Genomic DNA, 17,845 nt, shown 5'->3' with positions numbered 1-17,845 from the left:
AAAACTCAAGCTACATACAAGTATAACACATACAACCTATGCAGTTAATGCAGTCTAACATCAAATAGCAGTCAGGGGCCGATATTTGAGATATAGGTTAATACGGTGGGATATTCGTAATTTTATATATAAAACGCAAAACATATATAATATTATTTTAATATCAAAAATCAAAACTCAAAAGACATGCTCTAATCATAAGCCATGAAATCTTCCTCCGAGTCCACGTCAGGCATCTAAAATAACGGTCTAATAGCGCCGATAATAGTGATTCCACTATTCTGGACCGCTACCTTGGAAGGCCCGATAACCGCTATTGACTGCTTAGCGTACAACACTGGAATCAAATACGAAACCTTAGATCATAAACAAAGAATCAATATCCTCCCGATCTCAAAACTCAAGAAAGCATCGATGCACGCATACTGCACCTGCGCAGGCATAAGCCACCGATTATCCCAACCACTCATCGTAACTTTCTTAGGCTTGTTTATCTCCAACCCAAGAACAATACTCGCGAGTCGCTTCAACCCGGAACTCTTAAGCTCCTTGACACCATACACAGTTGCCGCCAACGTCCTTAAATCCAGAGTCCTACCAACCCTCAGGTAATAATGCTTCATCAGCTTCGCAATATCTTCATCAATTCCGACGCCAACAAACGTGTAGTTAGGATTCGCAAGGAAGTTTAATAGTGAATAAGGGATTATGGGTGAGTGAAGTATTTGAAAAATGAGGCACCGGTTTCCAGCACACAGTTGGATGGTAGCTATCGGGTTTTCGCGGTTCCGGATACGGTTAGGACGCCACTCGACGTCTAGCCCAAAAAGCAGCGGACCGAGGGAGTCGAGGTGCTGTTCGGTATCGATTATCCAGTTGTCTACTGTGGATGATTCGGTGGTGACTATGGTGGAGATGGTGGTTTGGAAGAATGTGACGTCATAGAGTTTGTAGGTGTTGTCATCAAGTTTGTATTGGAGGATTTTGATGGTCGTCATTGGTGGATTGTTGAATTAATTGGAATCACGGCATATAAAGCATATGGAATTTGATGTTTATGGTAATGATCATAAGTTATTGATTGCGGTAATGAATAAAGCCCTAATAGTTTATGAGGATACAGATTATTTTGGGCAAAATCATCAACAGAAAACTAATTCTGAAACGAGAAATTGAAGATACCTGTAACTGTTTTTAGGTTTAGGGCACGGATCGTCCGTCCTCCGGAACGATGATTAGGCGTCGAGATCAAACCATCATTATGTTTGTTATATTTTATAAAGAGTAAACTGTCATTTTGGTCCCTGTAGTTGGTTTGGGCAGTTTTGCTATTTTAGTCCAAATCTCAAACTTTTTAAATCTGAGTCTTTGTGGTTTGTATTTTGTTGTCATTGTAGTTCAAATCTCAAAAACTCTCATTTTTTTACGGTTCCAACATGTCTTTTTTGTCTTTTTGTGCGGGGGTATATTTGTCCAAGTACATTTCATTAAATATTTTCTTAATTAAAAAACTAAAGTAAATAAAATCCTAAAATCCTTTAATAAAATCGCTGGCCTCAAAAGATAAAACCCTAAAATCCTTCATCAGCCGCACACCCTTTCTCCCTCATCTGATCAGAACCCTCCGGTCGCGGAGCAACCCCACCCCCCCCCCCCGGGCCGTCGTCCCTGTCTTCGTGTAGAACCACCTCCACCATCTTCAACCTCCAGTAGCCTAACATCATCATTGACCTGTTATCCAGCAGAACACCGAAATCATTCTTTAGAAAAAATGAAAAAGGACACGGGAAACAGAGAGAAATGTTACCGGTAAAACAACTCGTCGGACCAAAAACCGTGCCGCCGTCACCGCCGTCGTCGGCGTGGCTCTGATGTCTCCCCTGCTCCGGTCTCTCTCTTATCGCAGTCACTCTCTTTCTTCGCCGTCACCGCCGTCGTCGGCGTGGCTCTGATGTCTCCCCTGCTCCGGTCTCTCTCTTATCGCAGTCACTCTCTCTCTCTCTCTCTCTCTCTCTCTCTCTCTCTCTCTCTCTCTCTCTCTCTCTCTCTCCGTTTCTTCGCCGTGCCACCACCAGACGGTGGTGGTGGTGGTCGGTCGGTACACATATCAAAGGGAGGGGTGGTTTAGGGGGTTTAGATGTGTGGTGAGGTACCAGAGAGTGAGAGTGGGTGTGTAAAGGAGGGTATTTATTTTGGAGTTTTTTTAATTAAGAGTAAACTGCCATTTTGGTCCATGTGGTTTGGGCACTTTTGCTATTTTAGTCCAAATCTCAAACTTTTTAAATCTGGGTCCCTGTGGTTTCACTTTTATTGCCATTTTAGTCCAAAATTCAAAAACTCCTTTTTTTTTTACTGTTGCAACCTGCCTATTTTGTCTTTTTATGCAAGGGTACTTTTGTCCAACTAATTTTTATTTAACTCTATTCTTAATTTAAAAACTAAATTAAATACATTTACTTCATTTAAATACCCTTGTTGATATTCATTTCCCTGTTTAAAGAGATCATCTTCAACCTCCAAATAAAACACTAACCAGAGATCATCTTCAACCCCTGTGAGCCGTCACCAAATAACTTTCGGTCACCTGTGAGCCGTCACCAAATAAATACTAACAAAAAGATAATGTGCTTTGGCTTGGAGATCACCAAATAATAACATTGAAACAAAGTAACAAAAAGATTGCAACTTTGGCTTGAAAATCAAGCAAATAAATAATAACTTCCGGTCACCTGTGAGCCGTCACCAATGTCTCGATAAACTTCAACCCATCAAATCTCGGTGCAAATTTCTCCTTCTCGACCATCATTTCCCCACCCTTCACCCCTCTCAGTTCCTGAAACCACAACAATAATTAGTTAATTACAGTTATCTTCCTAAAATTGTAGAATTTAGGGAAAAACTGATGTACCTGAACGGATGAAGAAGGATGAGAGGAGGAGAGTGCCGCCGTATAGGAGGAGAGCGCCGTCGTAGAGGCGGCGAGGACAGAGGCGGCGACGGCGGCAGAAGAAGAAAGCTTCATCATATTGCCGGAGAATGAGAAGAAATCCGACGACCGGCGCCGGATCAAGGTGATGGCCCATCCTGTGGGTTAGGGTTTTATTTGGGGAAGATGATGTGCTTCAATCTTGTGGGTTAGGGTTTTATTTGGGGGTTGAAGATGATATTTTATTTGAGGGTTGAAGATGATCTATCTAAATGGGGAAATGAATATATATAAGGGTATTTAAATGAAGTAAATGTATTTAGTTTAGTTTTTAAATTAAGAATAGAGTTAAATGAAAATCAGTTGGACAAATATACCCCTGCACAAAAAGACAAAATAGACAGGTTGTAACAGTAAAAAATGAGAGTTTTTGAATTTTGGACTAAAATGGCAATAAAAGTGAAACCACAGGGACTCAGATTTAAAAAGTTTGAGATTTGGACTAAAATAACAAAAGTGCCCAAACCACAAGGACCAAAATGGCAGTTTACTCTTTTAATTAATTAAATGTTTTAATGAAATGTACTTGGTCAAATACACCCCTGCACAAAAAGACAAAAAAGGCATGTTGGAACAGTAAAAAATGAGAGTTTTGAGATTTGGACTAAAATGGCAACAAAATGCAAACCACAGGGACCCATATTTAAAAAGTTTGAGATTTGGACTAAAATGACAAAACTGCCCAAACCACAGAGATCAAAATGGCAGTTTACTCTTTTATAAATAATTATTTTTTTAAACCCTAAACTCAAAACAACTAATTTTACTCCTAAATATCACGGTAGTGACTGGAAAGGAAACACTTTATTATATGAAAATTACAAAAATCAACTTTTATGTTATACATAAACTGTATTTATACATGCTATGAAATCGGTTAAACTCAATTTTTTTGTTTATGTTTTGCTACAAAGTATAACTTTTAATACAAACAACAATTGTTATCTTGGTTAACTACCCTCGCATGTAATGCTTCTGAGAGTATTACTAGCTTTTTACTTTGTCCTTTAATTTTTTTAATATAAACTACAAATGATTTACTTTTTTCAAATTAATCAACTGTTAAGTAGATTTTCTTTGTTTGTTATAAAAAATAATTCAATTATATACAAAGCGTTAATTAAATTTTTTTTGTTTTTTATAAAAATACTTCCATTATATAAATTTGTGTAGATATTATAAAATTACATATCGTTTGTAAAATTGTCAAACTAAACACTGAAACTTTAGTTATATGGATGGTTTAACTAGTAACTAAACCATACAACTAGGGCCGTTCAAATTGCTCGCCGCTCATCGCTCGCTCGACGCTCGTTCGGAAAATGCTCGTTCGATTTGACGCTCGGTTGTAAACGAGCCGCTCTGCTCGGTTCGGTTTGTAAACGAGCCAAGCATGAGCAAAGGTCCGCTCGGCTCGGTTCGGCTCGAATTATTAGTTTTAGTTAGTATATATACATATACACTTACGCATATAATAAACATGTATATACACACATATATACACACAAATATAAATTATACATATATATACACATACCTAAATATATACACACATTACACATACATATATACTAAAATATAAATTAAATTTAAAGTTTTATATGTACCACTCTATTAGATTTTGGTCCACTATATACAAATTTACAACTATATCTATACGTACTAGCCCAACCACGCCGATAAAAAATTAATATCAAATCTAAAACTTGAACCATAAACCGTTAAACGATAGTCTGCTCATCGCCTGAATGTTTCATGTCGTTACCCTAAATCGATCGTCTCCAGCTCTCAACGTAATTGTTCGTGCAATATAATCATCGACTCGTTGGCCACAACACTGTTATTCATAAGAAAAATATTATGCCATGAAATGTGCATGTTTTTAAAGACATAAAAATTTGCTTCCCAACATTGTCATTATCACTCTCAGAAAATTTAAATTGGGTGACACAGTTGTCCAAATCGCTCGAACTTCGCTCAACGCTCGCTCGAAATTTTTACTGCTCGAAAAATGCTCGCTTGATTTGAGGCTCGGTTCTAAATGAGCCGCTCCGCTCGGTTCGGTTTGTAAACGAGCCAAGCACGAGCAAAGGTCCGTTCGGTTCGGCTCGGCTCGTGAACAGCCCTACATACAACTCATGGACTCTAAAAGATAAACGTAAAACATATCCTAACATATTTAAGAATTCATAATTAAAGTTACCATAAATCCATATTTTTCCTAGATGCCAGACTCACGTTTTCAAAAAGCCTATTTTAATACCTAGGTTTGAGCTCGAGCTCGACCAGGCTCGAGCTCGACCAGGCTCGAGCTCGAGCTCGATTAACTTATGAGAGTTCGGGCTCGAGCTCGGCTTTTCAAAGCTCGAGTTCAGCTCGTTGGTGTTTTCTCAAGCTTGAGCTCGGCTCAGGCTCAGCTCGTTTATTATCTATTAATTAATATATTAAATAAAAATAATATAAATAATAGACTTTTTAAGCTCGCGAGCTCGATAAGTGAAGCTCGGGCTCGGGCTCGTTTACTAAATAAGTTTATTTTTAGGTTCGAGTGTCAAAATGGTATAAAATATACAGCACAAACACAGAAATAACAAAGAACACAGAGGAAGCGACAAAACATGACGTAACTTTTATTATCTTTACCAACCCGAAAAACACCCAAACCACCCAAGATCTTACAGAACTGTAAGATCAGAAAAACGAACAATACAAAGTTCACAATCAACTGATAACGATCAGTTGATTAATCAAAACAAAAAAACAACTAGAATGAAATGTTACAACCTGAACAAAGAAGATTTGCAAGATCTGGAAAATAATACTAAACAGACGAAGAGATTAATCTTCACTAAATCTTCGACATATCACCAGCAGATCAAACGAACATCAACTAAAACGAACAGACCTTGATTCGTCTTCAACTTGATTCGTCTTCAACTGGTATGAACAAAAACCCCAAAGTTAGAGAGTGTGAGATAAGATGAATGAACGTTCCAGAAACCCTAGCTCACAAGAGGCCTTTTATACACCTGCAAAAATACATTTACACTTTGCACCCACATAAATCATCACATATGATCGGAACCCCTGAGAAGTTTCATATTACACCCTTGAACTTAAAACAATAACACTGATGCATTTAGAAGTTGTTATAACCGAATGAATTAATCACAAGCCCAGCTTGTATTAGTTATAACTTGACCGGGCCCAACAACAACATAAGCCCAATAAATAAGCAGTCTAGAATATGAATGAACATATAAGGATATTTTCAACATGCCCCCATCATTCATATTCTGTACATGTCAATTTTCCCAGTTTATGACACATAGTGTGTTGTAACCTGAATGACAGCCTAAAAAGCCACTTTTAACACGCCCCCTTCATTCAGGGGTAAACATGGCAAAAATTACCAAGTTCCTTACAAAGAGATTGACATCGGTTAACACACAATTCCTTCGCAAAAAAAATTTTCAGGTTCAATAATACTAGCGTAAAATCCCTTTCTCAAAAAATACAGATCAATTTCAAAGTGAACAGACCTCTGATGTATAACAGGATTCTTACAAACGATATGACAAGAACACACCAGACAGTTAACAAAACAGACAACTAACAAAACAGACAAAACTGTTATGATAAGAACACCAGACAACGATGAAAGCCTACATGGTTCTGGCAACCAGAAACATATCTCTTACACAAGAGAAAACTTACAAGGCTAACATTACATACATTCAAAAAACCAAGACTATAAGACACAGCCAAACAAATCCTGGTTAAACACAGAATTACACAATTTGTAACCAGAATAACATATCTCACACGAGACAACATAACTCGGAACAAAGACTGAAAACAACAAATCATACGATTCTAAGAATTCAGAACCAAGTCCAAAAAACAATACGTGTGAAGAACTCAAAGATAATTTGAATAAAGCAAAAAACTTTTTACAACTCCACAACAAATACAAAATCACAAGAGCCATACCAAATGCATAACACAATCAGATACACATCTGACAATCATAAAGTCACACGACTTTCACAACTAAGACAAAACTCGCAAACATGAGTATCAAACATGGAATTACAAATCCCCATACAAAACAACTATCAGATACAATACTAATAGTACAAAGAATGAAGAACCACATGGTTCTATCATAATTCAAGAAACATATCTGATGAAAAACAAAGAGATATAAACCTCTATACAACTCAGAACGATGTCTGAAAACTTGAATCACATGTTTCAAGACCATAAAAAGTCACACGACTTTAAAAAAACAGAACCAAGTCTGAAACTTTTGAATCACACGATTCAAAAAACAGTTATGACAAAACTTAGAATCACACAATTCTATGTCACATAACAATTTTACAGCTAAAAAACCCCTAGGAGAATAAAAACAGAGAACTTTTTCAACTAGATAAAGAACCAACTCACCTACCAAAGAGATAAACAAGGCTGTAAAACATATCCAAGAACAATCTTGAGACAACACAACTGGTTAGAAACACTCGAACCACATGGTTCACCTAACCATACAACAAGAGACAATAACTCTTAGACAAGATAGAACATAATTCAAGAAACAATCTTGAACCAATACACTGAACCACATGATTCAACAATCAGAATACAACCTTTCAAACTAAACAACGTATGAGTTGGTAAACATTTTTTTACTTAGACAACATCCTCTATCATGATAATCAAGCGACCAGACAGACATGCAAAATACAGTAGACATGGTTCTTATAACACACAATTTCGAGATCCTGGATAACCCTTGAAATTTAAAAAACCAAAACTCCGTTATAAACCTTTTATGGTATTTAAAAAAACAAAGTTACATTCAGCAATTTTAATAGTCATATAATGACAGATTTTTAAACCACTTCTATACAAGAAACCACATAGACAAACAGAATCAACCAATAAACCAGCCAAGGAACAAAAAATACAAATAGACAAAAAACCTAGATGTAAAATCCTAAGGCGAAGCTGTATCAGTTTCCAGATTCCAGGTTCATCACTCATAGTGCCTGGACAGGTCTTAATACAGGAGCCACGATCTAAGACACAAAATAGTCACGTAATCAAAAATAACAAACAAACAACAATGCCGGTCCTCACTACCCCGACTTCAACTAACCAACAACAACAAAAATTAAAAAAAACAGTGACGAGACAGAAAAGATCTTACAGAGGGTGCGTATAATATCAATAGAGATCACAACTGTAGTTTTCAAGAACTACAAAAAACTAGCCAAGTCACAGCAAAATATCTCTGGTTGGTTTGCCCTAAAACCTTCAAGGGTTTTAGAGACCAACACAGGTCTTCAATAAGCAATCGATAGAAGAACTCCTTCTTCAGCACCAAACTACTGTTACAAGACTTTGCAGGTATCCAAACATCAAATAGATTGCGTCTCACAAAATCCAAATCCAAACAGATCTTACAAGATCTTTACCTGCAATCGCTAAAAAAAAGAACAGACAAGAAGAAGAAACCAAACAACTGATCTGAACACAAGACAACAACGGAAATTCAACACAATATACTATACCAGTTCCAAATACATGTAGAATTAATAAGGATCAACAATCTTGTAAAATCGAAATTCAAGATCTGATATATTTCACCAATTAACACCAAACCCTAACACTTAGAAACGCAACTGAAACTGAACGATATACATGACTAAATATGACCAAAACAAACTGAAAGTCTCAACAAAAAACTTATAGCTCACACAACTAGATCTAACAGGAAAACAAAACCAAATATGCTCAATCCTCATGAATAATCACTTAGAATCATCATAGATATCAACCTTTCAATTTAATGATATCAGCCAATTCAACAAAAATGAATCTATAACAATGAAAACGTTTTGAGAGAATCACACGAGAGAACATAAAATATATTTCCCATTGTCTAGTAAAAATACCTCATCTTGGGAGATTTAAAGCATGTCCTATCAATAAAGCTAATTTTCTTTTAACTTGCAAGTTAAATTCATATTATTGACCCATATAATATAGTTGTCAATTGTTATCAACAAAATCCTCCAACTATAGTATGAAGGTACAAATAGCATACTCAATAAATCAACCAGAACAAGATGCAGGTAGTTACACAACTCAGTGTGGCATATCAAGGATTAATTAAAGTTGATGCAAACACACAATCGATAAAAACTTATCACACAAATGATGAACATATAATAAGTGTTTAATGTGATCAACTGTAACTATAACAATCACAAAGAAATGCAACATGTATATACAAACACATAAGAACAGGATATGACACACCCTGTTATCTAATCCAATTGTTGGTCCACCTAACCCAGCCAAGATATGCCTAACAATACAAAAGCGTGTGACAAAAAATAAAAAAGGAATAAGGAAGATCTCACAGTGCTTAATCCAACAGAGGTAAAAACACCTTCACTAAGGGTTATGAGATTTTTAAGCAACCTTAACACCAAAAATGAAGAGAAATAACCTGATCTTGTAACACCACACAGGCCTTCTGTAACAAGTTTCTCATGATTCCCTGTGAATAGTTCTTTTGGTGGATTGTGGATCTCCGAAGAACACCTTCAGATCTGGTAAACAACATGTCTAACCTTGACTTTTAATATCAAGAACCATAAGCACGGACTTAGATCTTAACGAGCAGTCTACAAAGCACTCTTTCACCCAAAAAACCCGATCAGATCTAGTTCCCACATTTCTCATCTCCGCACACAACCACGGGTCAAGAAACTCCAGGTGACATGAACAGACAAGGTCCACTGAGCGACCAGAACAACTCCGGCGACAAAAAAGACAAGAAAATCGAACCACTGGCTGGAAACAACGAAAAACAAAAGAGACCATAAGCAGCACCAAGACTATCAACAGTAACAGAAACACTACATACAGAGTGCAGATTACATTTGTTAAAGCTCGAACGAATAAAGGATAACCTTTCTTATGGATGATGAGTTAAAAAATGATGATTGAAACAAAACAAAACAAAAAATTGAATGGTCAGATATTGGAACCGAGGAGTTTGCACAAGAAAAAAAAATGAACGAAACCCTAATTTTTAGGTTTTTTTTTTTTTTCACTCACAAATAACACCAAAAACAGATCCACAATTTCAACACAACCCAAGAGAATAATCGAACAGAATCAAAATTCCCAATTTTCTGATCAAAACCCTTTCCAGATCATCAAATCTAATAAAAACAAAAAACTATCCAATCTTGATTCCGAACTATGAACCACCAGATCTGTACCTGTACACACTACAAGAAACGGATTAAAAAAAACGAGACAAGGACAAACCAAAAAACGAACTCAACGCACAGCGGAAATCCCATAAATCAGACTCATGAGCTATTAGCTCTGATACCATGTCAAAATGGTATAAAATATACAGCACAAACACAGAAATAACAAAGAACACAGAGGAAGCGACAAAACATGACGTAACTTTTATTATCTTTACCAACCCGAAAAACACCCAAACCACCCAAGATCTTACAGAACTGTAAGATCAGAAAAACGAACAATACAAAGTTCACAATCAACTGATAACGATCAGTTGATTAATCAAAACAAAAAAACAACTAGAATGAAATGTTACAACCTGAACAAAGAAGATTTGCAAGATCTGGAAAATAATACTAAACAGACGAAGAGATTAATCTTCACTAAATCTTCGACATATCACCAGCAGATCAAACGAACATCAACTAAAACGAACAGACCTTGATTCGTCTTCAACTTGATTCGTCTTCAACTGGTATGAACAAAAACCCCAAAGTTAGAGAGTGTGAGATAAGATGAATGAACGTTCCAGAAACCCTAGCTCACAAGAGGCCTTTTATACACCTGCAAAAATACATTTACACTTTGCACCCACATAAATCATCACATATGATCGGAACCCCTGAGAAGTTTCATATTACACCCTTGAACTTAAAACAATAACACTGATGCATTTAGAAGTTGTTATAACCGAATGAATTAATCACAAGCCCAGCTTGTATTAGTTATAACTTGACCGGGCCCAACAACAACATAAGCCCAATAAATAAGCAGTCTAGAATATGAATGAACATATAAGGATATTTTCAACATCGAGATCGACTTGTAAGGCTCGACGAGCCTAATGAGCTTCACATGTGAGGCTCGAGCTCGGACTCGATAAACAAACAAGCTTTATTTTAGGCTCAAGCTCGGCTCGGACTCGGACTCGATAAGGCTCGGCTCGTTTCAAGTTTTTTCTCGAACCGATCTCAAGTCGCTTGGCTCGCTTGGATCCCTACACTTGATCAACAAGTTCGAGCTTGACATTCACGCATAGTTTAATTATGTGTGGATTTCTAAACGGGTATATGTTACTTATATAAATATATTCGAAAATCACTAAATAACAATCTATTGTTATACTTATATGGAAGTAACTCAATAAGCATATGATCACTAGAGACAACATTTGACATCAATAACTATGAGATACGTGAAACCATTTCGAATATGAATTTATTTGTACGTTTCTTTTTTCATAACTATGTCTTAGTTCTCATATTTAATTTTCCAACATTTTCTTAGATGTATTGTGTATAAAACGCATTCCTTTCAAAGAGCATGAGAATAAATTTCCTTTTGAGAAAAAAATATATCAAATTGTCTTCAAACACGAATAATATGATCGATCGAGCTGATGGTAACGTTACTCTACGCTACACAGTTGATAATTCTTTTCGAAGAACGAAAATTCCCAAATTTAAAAATAATAATAAAATAAAATAAACGAAAACCATCATGCGTACGCAATAAATTAACTCATCGAGCAAAGCCCCCTCATGGAGGAACATTATTTAGAGGGCCCGTGATTTTATGATGTCGAAGCTCATCTCACTCGGGTCTGTAGCTTGCAACTCAACTTGGATTCCGTCTAGTTCCCTCTTGAATCGGTCCTTCGAGCTCGCATACACCATCTTCATTCTCACTTTTGATGTATCTGGTGACCTATTTTTATTTCAAACAGTCATATCTAGATTATCATCTTCAGTCAGTAGATCACATGGTTATATGAAATTTGAAAACTTATAAGTGTAGAACAACAACTACGCTATCTTTTGATGGTTGTTGCTGACCTAGTTTATGTAAGCAAATTTAGAACACGATATGATAATCAGAGGTCAAGAGGGCCCGCTAATGAGTGCCACCCGAATTTGTTGGATTAATTATTTAAATAAAATTTGAGTTTTTTAATTTTTTTTTTTTTTGAGTAAAATGCTAAAATAGTTTATGAGTTTAGGTATTTTTGTCACTTCAGTCCAAAAATGAAACTTTTTATATCTGAGTCCCTGAGATTTCATTTTTGTTATCATTTTCATCTAATTGAGTTAGAAATTTCTCCTTTTTTTGTTGTTTTCCTCATTCAAATGATGGAGTTCCTGATGGAGTTCAAGCATAAAATGACGAGTATACCCTCCATTTAAATGAGGAAAACGACAAAAAGTGCATAAATTTCTAACCCAGTTTGCCAATTGGATAGAAAAGACAACAAAAATGAAACCTCAGGGACTCAGATACAAAAAGTTTCGTTTTTAGACTGAATTGGCAAAAGTGACCAAAACTCATGAACCATTTTGGCATTTTACTCTTATTTTTTTAAAGAAGAGTTAATTACTGTTTTCGTCTCTGTGGTTCGTTAAAAATCACTATTTTAGTCCATTAGTTTAAAAGTTGCGATTTCATTCCTTGTGGTTTCATTTTCATAACCATTTCAGTCCTTATGGTTTCACTTCCGTAACCATTTCAATCCATTTATTTTGTTAGTACAGGGACTGAAATGGTTACGAGGTGGACTGAAATGGTTACGAAAGTGAAACCACAGGGATTGAAATCGCAATTTTTAAACTAATGGACTGAAATAGTGATTTTTGACAAACCACAGGGACGAAAACAGTAACTAACTCTTTAAAGAAAAAACGAGTTTAACCGCCTAGTTGTAACTGGTTGTGAAGAAAACCTTATAATGAGCCCAAACTAAAAGGTTCTGACTCCGCCAGTGAATATGACGAAAACTTAATGGGGGGACATGTATAACATTACCAGGCGATAAAGAAGATCTTGCTTTTCTGGCAATTTTCATCAGTGGTGAAATCGAAATCGAAGACAGCATAGCGACATTCATCAGCAGGAAGAGAGTTTGTGAAATCCTCATAGGTTTCATCATGACCGCCGATCTTATCAACAATCACTTGTTGATCTACGATTTTGTAGGTGATGAATCGGTAGTTCCGTTTCGATTTTAACTCCAGAAATTTCAGCTTGCATTCATCGTTCACAGCCATTCCAGATGCCGCGTTCGCCTGATTAAACCAACACATAACTCAAAAAACATAAACCAAAGTAAAATTCATCAAAACCGATTTTTAGTTCGGTTTTGATTTTGCTTTTACCCAAAACCGAAAAAAACCAAACCGAACCCATTGTAAATCCAAGAAGCATATGTTTGTTATTGAATTTATTAGTTATAGTTTTTATTTTCGAACGTTAAATAATTTATTTAAAAAAATAATAAATGAAGTAGCCTAAAATTTTAGGCCAAAATGTGTAACAATCAGTCAATCATTCATCAATTAACAAAAAATATTAAAATATTAGATCCAACTTCGAAAACCTAAAAAAAACCCGAAGACAAACACTTTTTAAAAACCGAATTTTCGGTTTTTGGTTCGGTTTGAGCCCAAAACAGGGAAGGAATGTGGAATCCATCAAACTATCGGATGATGCATGAACACACATTATCATGTCACGATTAACAAAAATCATCCAAAATTGTATGCAATAGTCATGCAAGAAGCCACATTTATTCACAATGAACCATAAATCGTCAGAAAACAATTAACCAACGCGAAATCGATCAATCGTTGTTTCAGACATTAACATATAATGTGGATGTATAATAATAATTGTTTTAGATATAGATATATTATGAATGATGAACAAACAAGCTCGTTATTTGATCATATATGTACAAATGAAAGATGAAGAAACATGTTACATACCATGATTGGTTGTGTGATTGAAAGATTAACAGGATTGCAGAATGAAAAAGATCCTTGAAAACTGGAAAACAAATGAAACTAATATTTCTGTTGAGGGGAAACAACAGATTATAATGGGAGAGAAATTGTCTCTCAGCCTCTTGTGCACCACCTTCCAATTTTCTTTTTATTTATATTTATTTTTCTTATGAATATTGATTCTTGTTTCATTTTATTAATTTTTACTTGATATTTTATGCAAATGAGAAATTTGAACATTGGAAATATTATTAATCTGTTGATTTATGCTATCATTGTCTTATTTTAACACCATAAGTATATTTTGCATAATCTTTCAAAACTATAATTGTAAGTGTTGAACCACTAAGAGGTCTGAACCATTAAGTGCTGAACCAGTAAGAGGTCTAAACCATTAAGAGCCAGTATAATGCTTAACCGTTCAGAGACAAATGTCTGACTAATTCAGATAAGAGGTCTTAATCATTCAGACTCATTATAATGCTTAATCATTTAGAGGCAAATGTCTGAATCATTCAGACATCTGCTCACGAAACAAACAATCTGAACAATTAAGTGTTGAACCAATAAGAGCTCTGAACCATTAGGAGCTAAACAAACAGCCACTTAGTTAGATGTTATCTAAGGTTGCTGATGGACGACGAATGGGACCGAACTGGAATGGATTAAACTGAGATCAGAACCGGAAAAGGCAAAAAGACTAGCTTGTTAACCGGACCGGGTTGTTGAATAGGGTCTTTAATTGGTCGATTTGTCGGGTTGGAGTGAAAACGATTAGAAAATGGGCCTATGTTGTTGGGCTGATTCAAAACGAGGGTTAATGCATGTGGGCCTGATCAGCAAGTTAGCCTGGTTTGAATGTTGGGCCATATATTGACAACAGTCAACAGCAAGTTGGGCCTTATGGTTTATTTCGTTTTCCAACGTTTTGAAAAAAGAGTGCTATCAATTTATCATATTCCAATTATCTTTGTATGTCTTATAAGGCTCGATAAATAGTGACATGGACAGAACCAGTAGTCTTTTCCCATGTTGCATAAACATAAAAACCCGGTTTTGAACTGGAACCGGAACCGAACCAAACTGAACTAGTTCGTATCCAAACTAGTTTCATTCCAACCGGTCCAGAACCACTAGAAACCGTCGGTTCCCCGCTGATTTGTATTTCTGGAGGCCACACTGACCCAAACCGCTTTCACTACCCAACCGGTTTTGATTGTTGGAGCCGATTTGACCGTTAAAATGGCAATTTGACCATATGGAGGCGGTTTCTAGCCATTTTTTGGCCAATAGTTCACCATTTTGCCATTACATGTTAGTATAATTAGCTAGTGGGTGTATCTGGTTGATCATAACTTACAAAAACGCTTACAAAAAAGCAAAAAAACGCTCCCTTCTCGCAAACATTGTACTCCACCATACTTCCTAAATGCTTCAAAGTTCCCATTTGGACCGAATACGTGAAGTCCGTCTTGGACCTTGCTTTTGTACATGTTAACAACTTATACTTAAACGAGGGGTGTACAAGGGATAGATTTTGGTACTAATTTTTCGGATTGAGTTAATGATAGAGTTGACGAATAATTGGGTTTTGCAACCGAGCAAAAAAGGAATCTACTATTTTCATAGATGACGAGTATATCAACAGTGCTTGAAAGATGGCGGGTAGGATGAGATCGTTGTTGAAGAACCTTTAGCCGAATATGCACGAGTTAATAAATAACCGTTTAGTAAGTTAAAAATTTGGAAGCTTATAGTCGACTTCAGTTTAGATTGAAAGTTAAACGTTAAATATGTCTTTTATTCTATTTAAGTAATTCAGTTTACGTATTCTTTTAAGTTATATATTTTTATATCAATTGATATTTTGTTTTAAAAAAAGTGTAAAATGGAAGGTGGGGAAAATTATTATTTTTTATGTAATCACTAGGTTAGTTCCCCGTGTGTTACACGGGTTGAACAATTTAAACTATATAGTATAGATATTTCCTGTAAATGCAAAATAAAGACAGAGACATTTACATACCATATTGACATAAATGAGTTAATATAAATGTAACCCATCAACTCGTACATATTAATTAATTTCGTAGAGTTCGATAAGACGGCTCTAATGTCGGTTGAATGAGGTCAATCAGAGTCTATTTTATACCCTTTGTACGACTTCTTATTTTTTGAATCTTTGTTGACATAAATGAGTTAATATAAATGTAACCCACCAACTCGTACATATTAATTAATGTCGTAGATTTCAATAAGATGGCTCTAATGTTGGTTGAATGAGGTCAATCAGAGTGTATTTGATACCCTTTGTACGACTTCTTATTTTTTGAATCTTTGTATTTGATTCTAAACCTGTTATTAATATTATTGATAATTATTTTAGTTATATATATCAATAATATATTTTATATATATGTATATAATAATATATTTAGTCTAACATATTAAAATATATATGTATATAATAATATATTTAGTCTAACATATTAATATTATTATGAATTTCGAAACTTGTTTAGTTAGGATTTAAGATTCTATTGAAGTTTTAGTTTAACAATAGGTTATTGAATTAATAATAAGAATTTGTATTAGATTAGATTAAATATTATTATTATTAGTATTATTAATAATTTTAATCAATTAAATGAGAGAATGACAAGTGTCCCAAAACAGGTTTCTTTTATTATATAGTATAGATATAGATTTTTCAATCTAACCTTGAAGTTCAATTTTTGTTTTAGAGCTTGTTTGTTTACCTCTTAATGAGGCTCTTAATGGTTCAGACCTCTTACTTTTCAGCACTTAATGGTTCAGATTGTTTGTTTCACAAGCAGATTTTTGAATGGTTAAGACATTTGCCTCTGAATGATTAAACATTATACAAAGTCTGAATGGTTAAGACCTCTAATCTGAATTAGCCAGACATTTGCCTCTGAACGGTTAAGCATTATACAAGCTTTTAATGGTTCATACTTCTTACTGGTTTAACACTTAATGATTCAGACATTTTATTGGCTAATCACTTAACCATTCAGATGTTGTCAAACAGCCCTTTAGATTGAAGTACAAACAAGGGATGGCTCATTTGAAGCAAAGCCCAACAAGTAAAGCAAGGGATTTGATATCTTAAATCAATGATCTTATTTGAATAATCTCAAATTTTGAATTAGATTTGATACCTTATTGAATTTAATATGATATTTAAGGGCTACTGATTATTGTATTCAGGGTTTTTTTTTCAAAGCTGAGCATCGAAGAGGTTACGTTTCCGAAAATAAGAAAGGTTCTCGAGTTTGAGAAGAAGGTAACACGAACAAACGTTTGTTACTTTAATTATTCAACTAGCTTATGACCGTGTATTACACGGGTTTGTTTTAAACCAAGAGATCAATCTTTCAATCAAAGCAACCATAAGTCCATAATGCTTTACGTTTTATTCATTAATCAATATAAATACGAAATGCTATATGCTGAACATTTTAAATTTGCTAACAACATTACAACGCTAATCATTAATCGATAAAAAAATACAAAATAATTATGGAGCGTTTGCTCACAAGTTATTCATATGCTCACTATATTAAAAAGTTATTATCTATATAAAATGTGAAACCGTGTCATTATTTTTTATAATAGATTTCAAACCAAAAGCTATGACACATTAACAAATAAATAGAATACTTTCTTGGCAAATGTTGTCCAGGATCCCAATCAATGTTAATAAACTGATCCACACATTTAA

General features: G+C 35.0%; 2 protein-coding genes and 1 long non-coding RNA gene across 4 annotated transcripts; all 3 read right to left on the bottom strand.

Annotated features, from left to right (window-relative positions):
- Window positions 1-93: 93 nt before the first annotated feature.
- On the bottom strand, window positions 94-1,285 carry LOC110878212 (Werner Syndrome-like exonuclease). Its single transcript, XM_022126482.2, has 2 exons — window positions 1,183-1,285; window positions 94-1,101 (listed from the first exon to the last, which is right to left on the bottom strand). The coding sequence occupies exon 2, from the start codon at window positions 996-998 to the stop codon at window positions 363-365; it is 636 nt and encodes a 211-aa protein (XP_021982174.1). The 5' UTR covers window positions 999-1,101; window positions 1,183-1,285; the 3' UTR covers window positions 94-362.
- Window positions 1,286-5,593: 4,308 nt separating this feature from the next.
- LOC110878214 lies at window positions 5,594-11,131 on the bottom strand. Its single transcript, XR_004866976.1, has 2 exons — window positions 8,202-11,131; window positions 5,594-5,923 (listed from the first exon to the last, which is right to left on the bottom strand). It is a non-coding gene; the product is annotated as an uncharacterized LOC110878214 (long non-coding RNA).
- Window positions 11,132-11,698: 567 nt separating this feature from the next.
- Window positions 11,699-14,139, bottom strand: LOC110878215 (actin-depolymerizing factor 7). Of its 2 annotated transcripts, XM_022126485.2 has the most exons (3): window positions 14,083-14,139; window positions 13,124-13,383; window positions 11,699-12,031 (listed from the first exon to the last, which is right to left on the bottom strand). In XM_022126485.2, exons 1-3 carry the CDS (start codon window positions 14,083-14,085, stop codon window positions 11,881-11,883), a joined length of 414 nt encoding a protein of 137 aa, XP_021982177.1. In that variant the 5' UTR covers window positions 14,086-14,139; the 3' UTR covers window positions 11,699-11,880. The 2 variants fall into 2 exon arrangements, with proteins under 2 accessions (XP_021982177.1, XP_021982176.1); XM_022126484.2 differs by lacking the exon at window positions 14,083-14,139 and having other exon boundaries at window positions 13,124-13,401.
- Window positions 14,140-17,845: the final 3,706 nt, after the last annotated feature.

Source organism: Helianthus annuus, chromosome 9 (genome assembly GCF_002127325.2).
Source record: "Helianthus annuus cultivar XRQ/B chromosome 9, HanXRQr2.0-SUNRISE, whole genome shotgun sequence".
NCBI lineage: Eukaryota > Viridiplantae > Streptophyta > Magnoliopsida > Asterales > Asteraceae > Helianthus > Helianthus annuus.
This window is presented reverse-complemented; position numbering and strand designations above follow the sequence as displayed.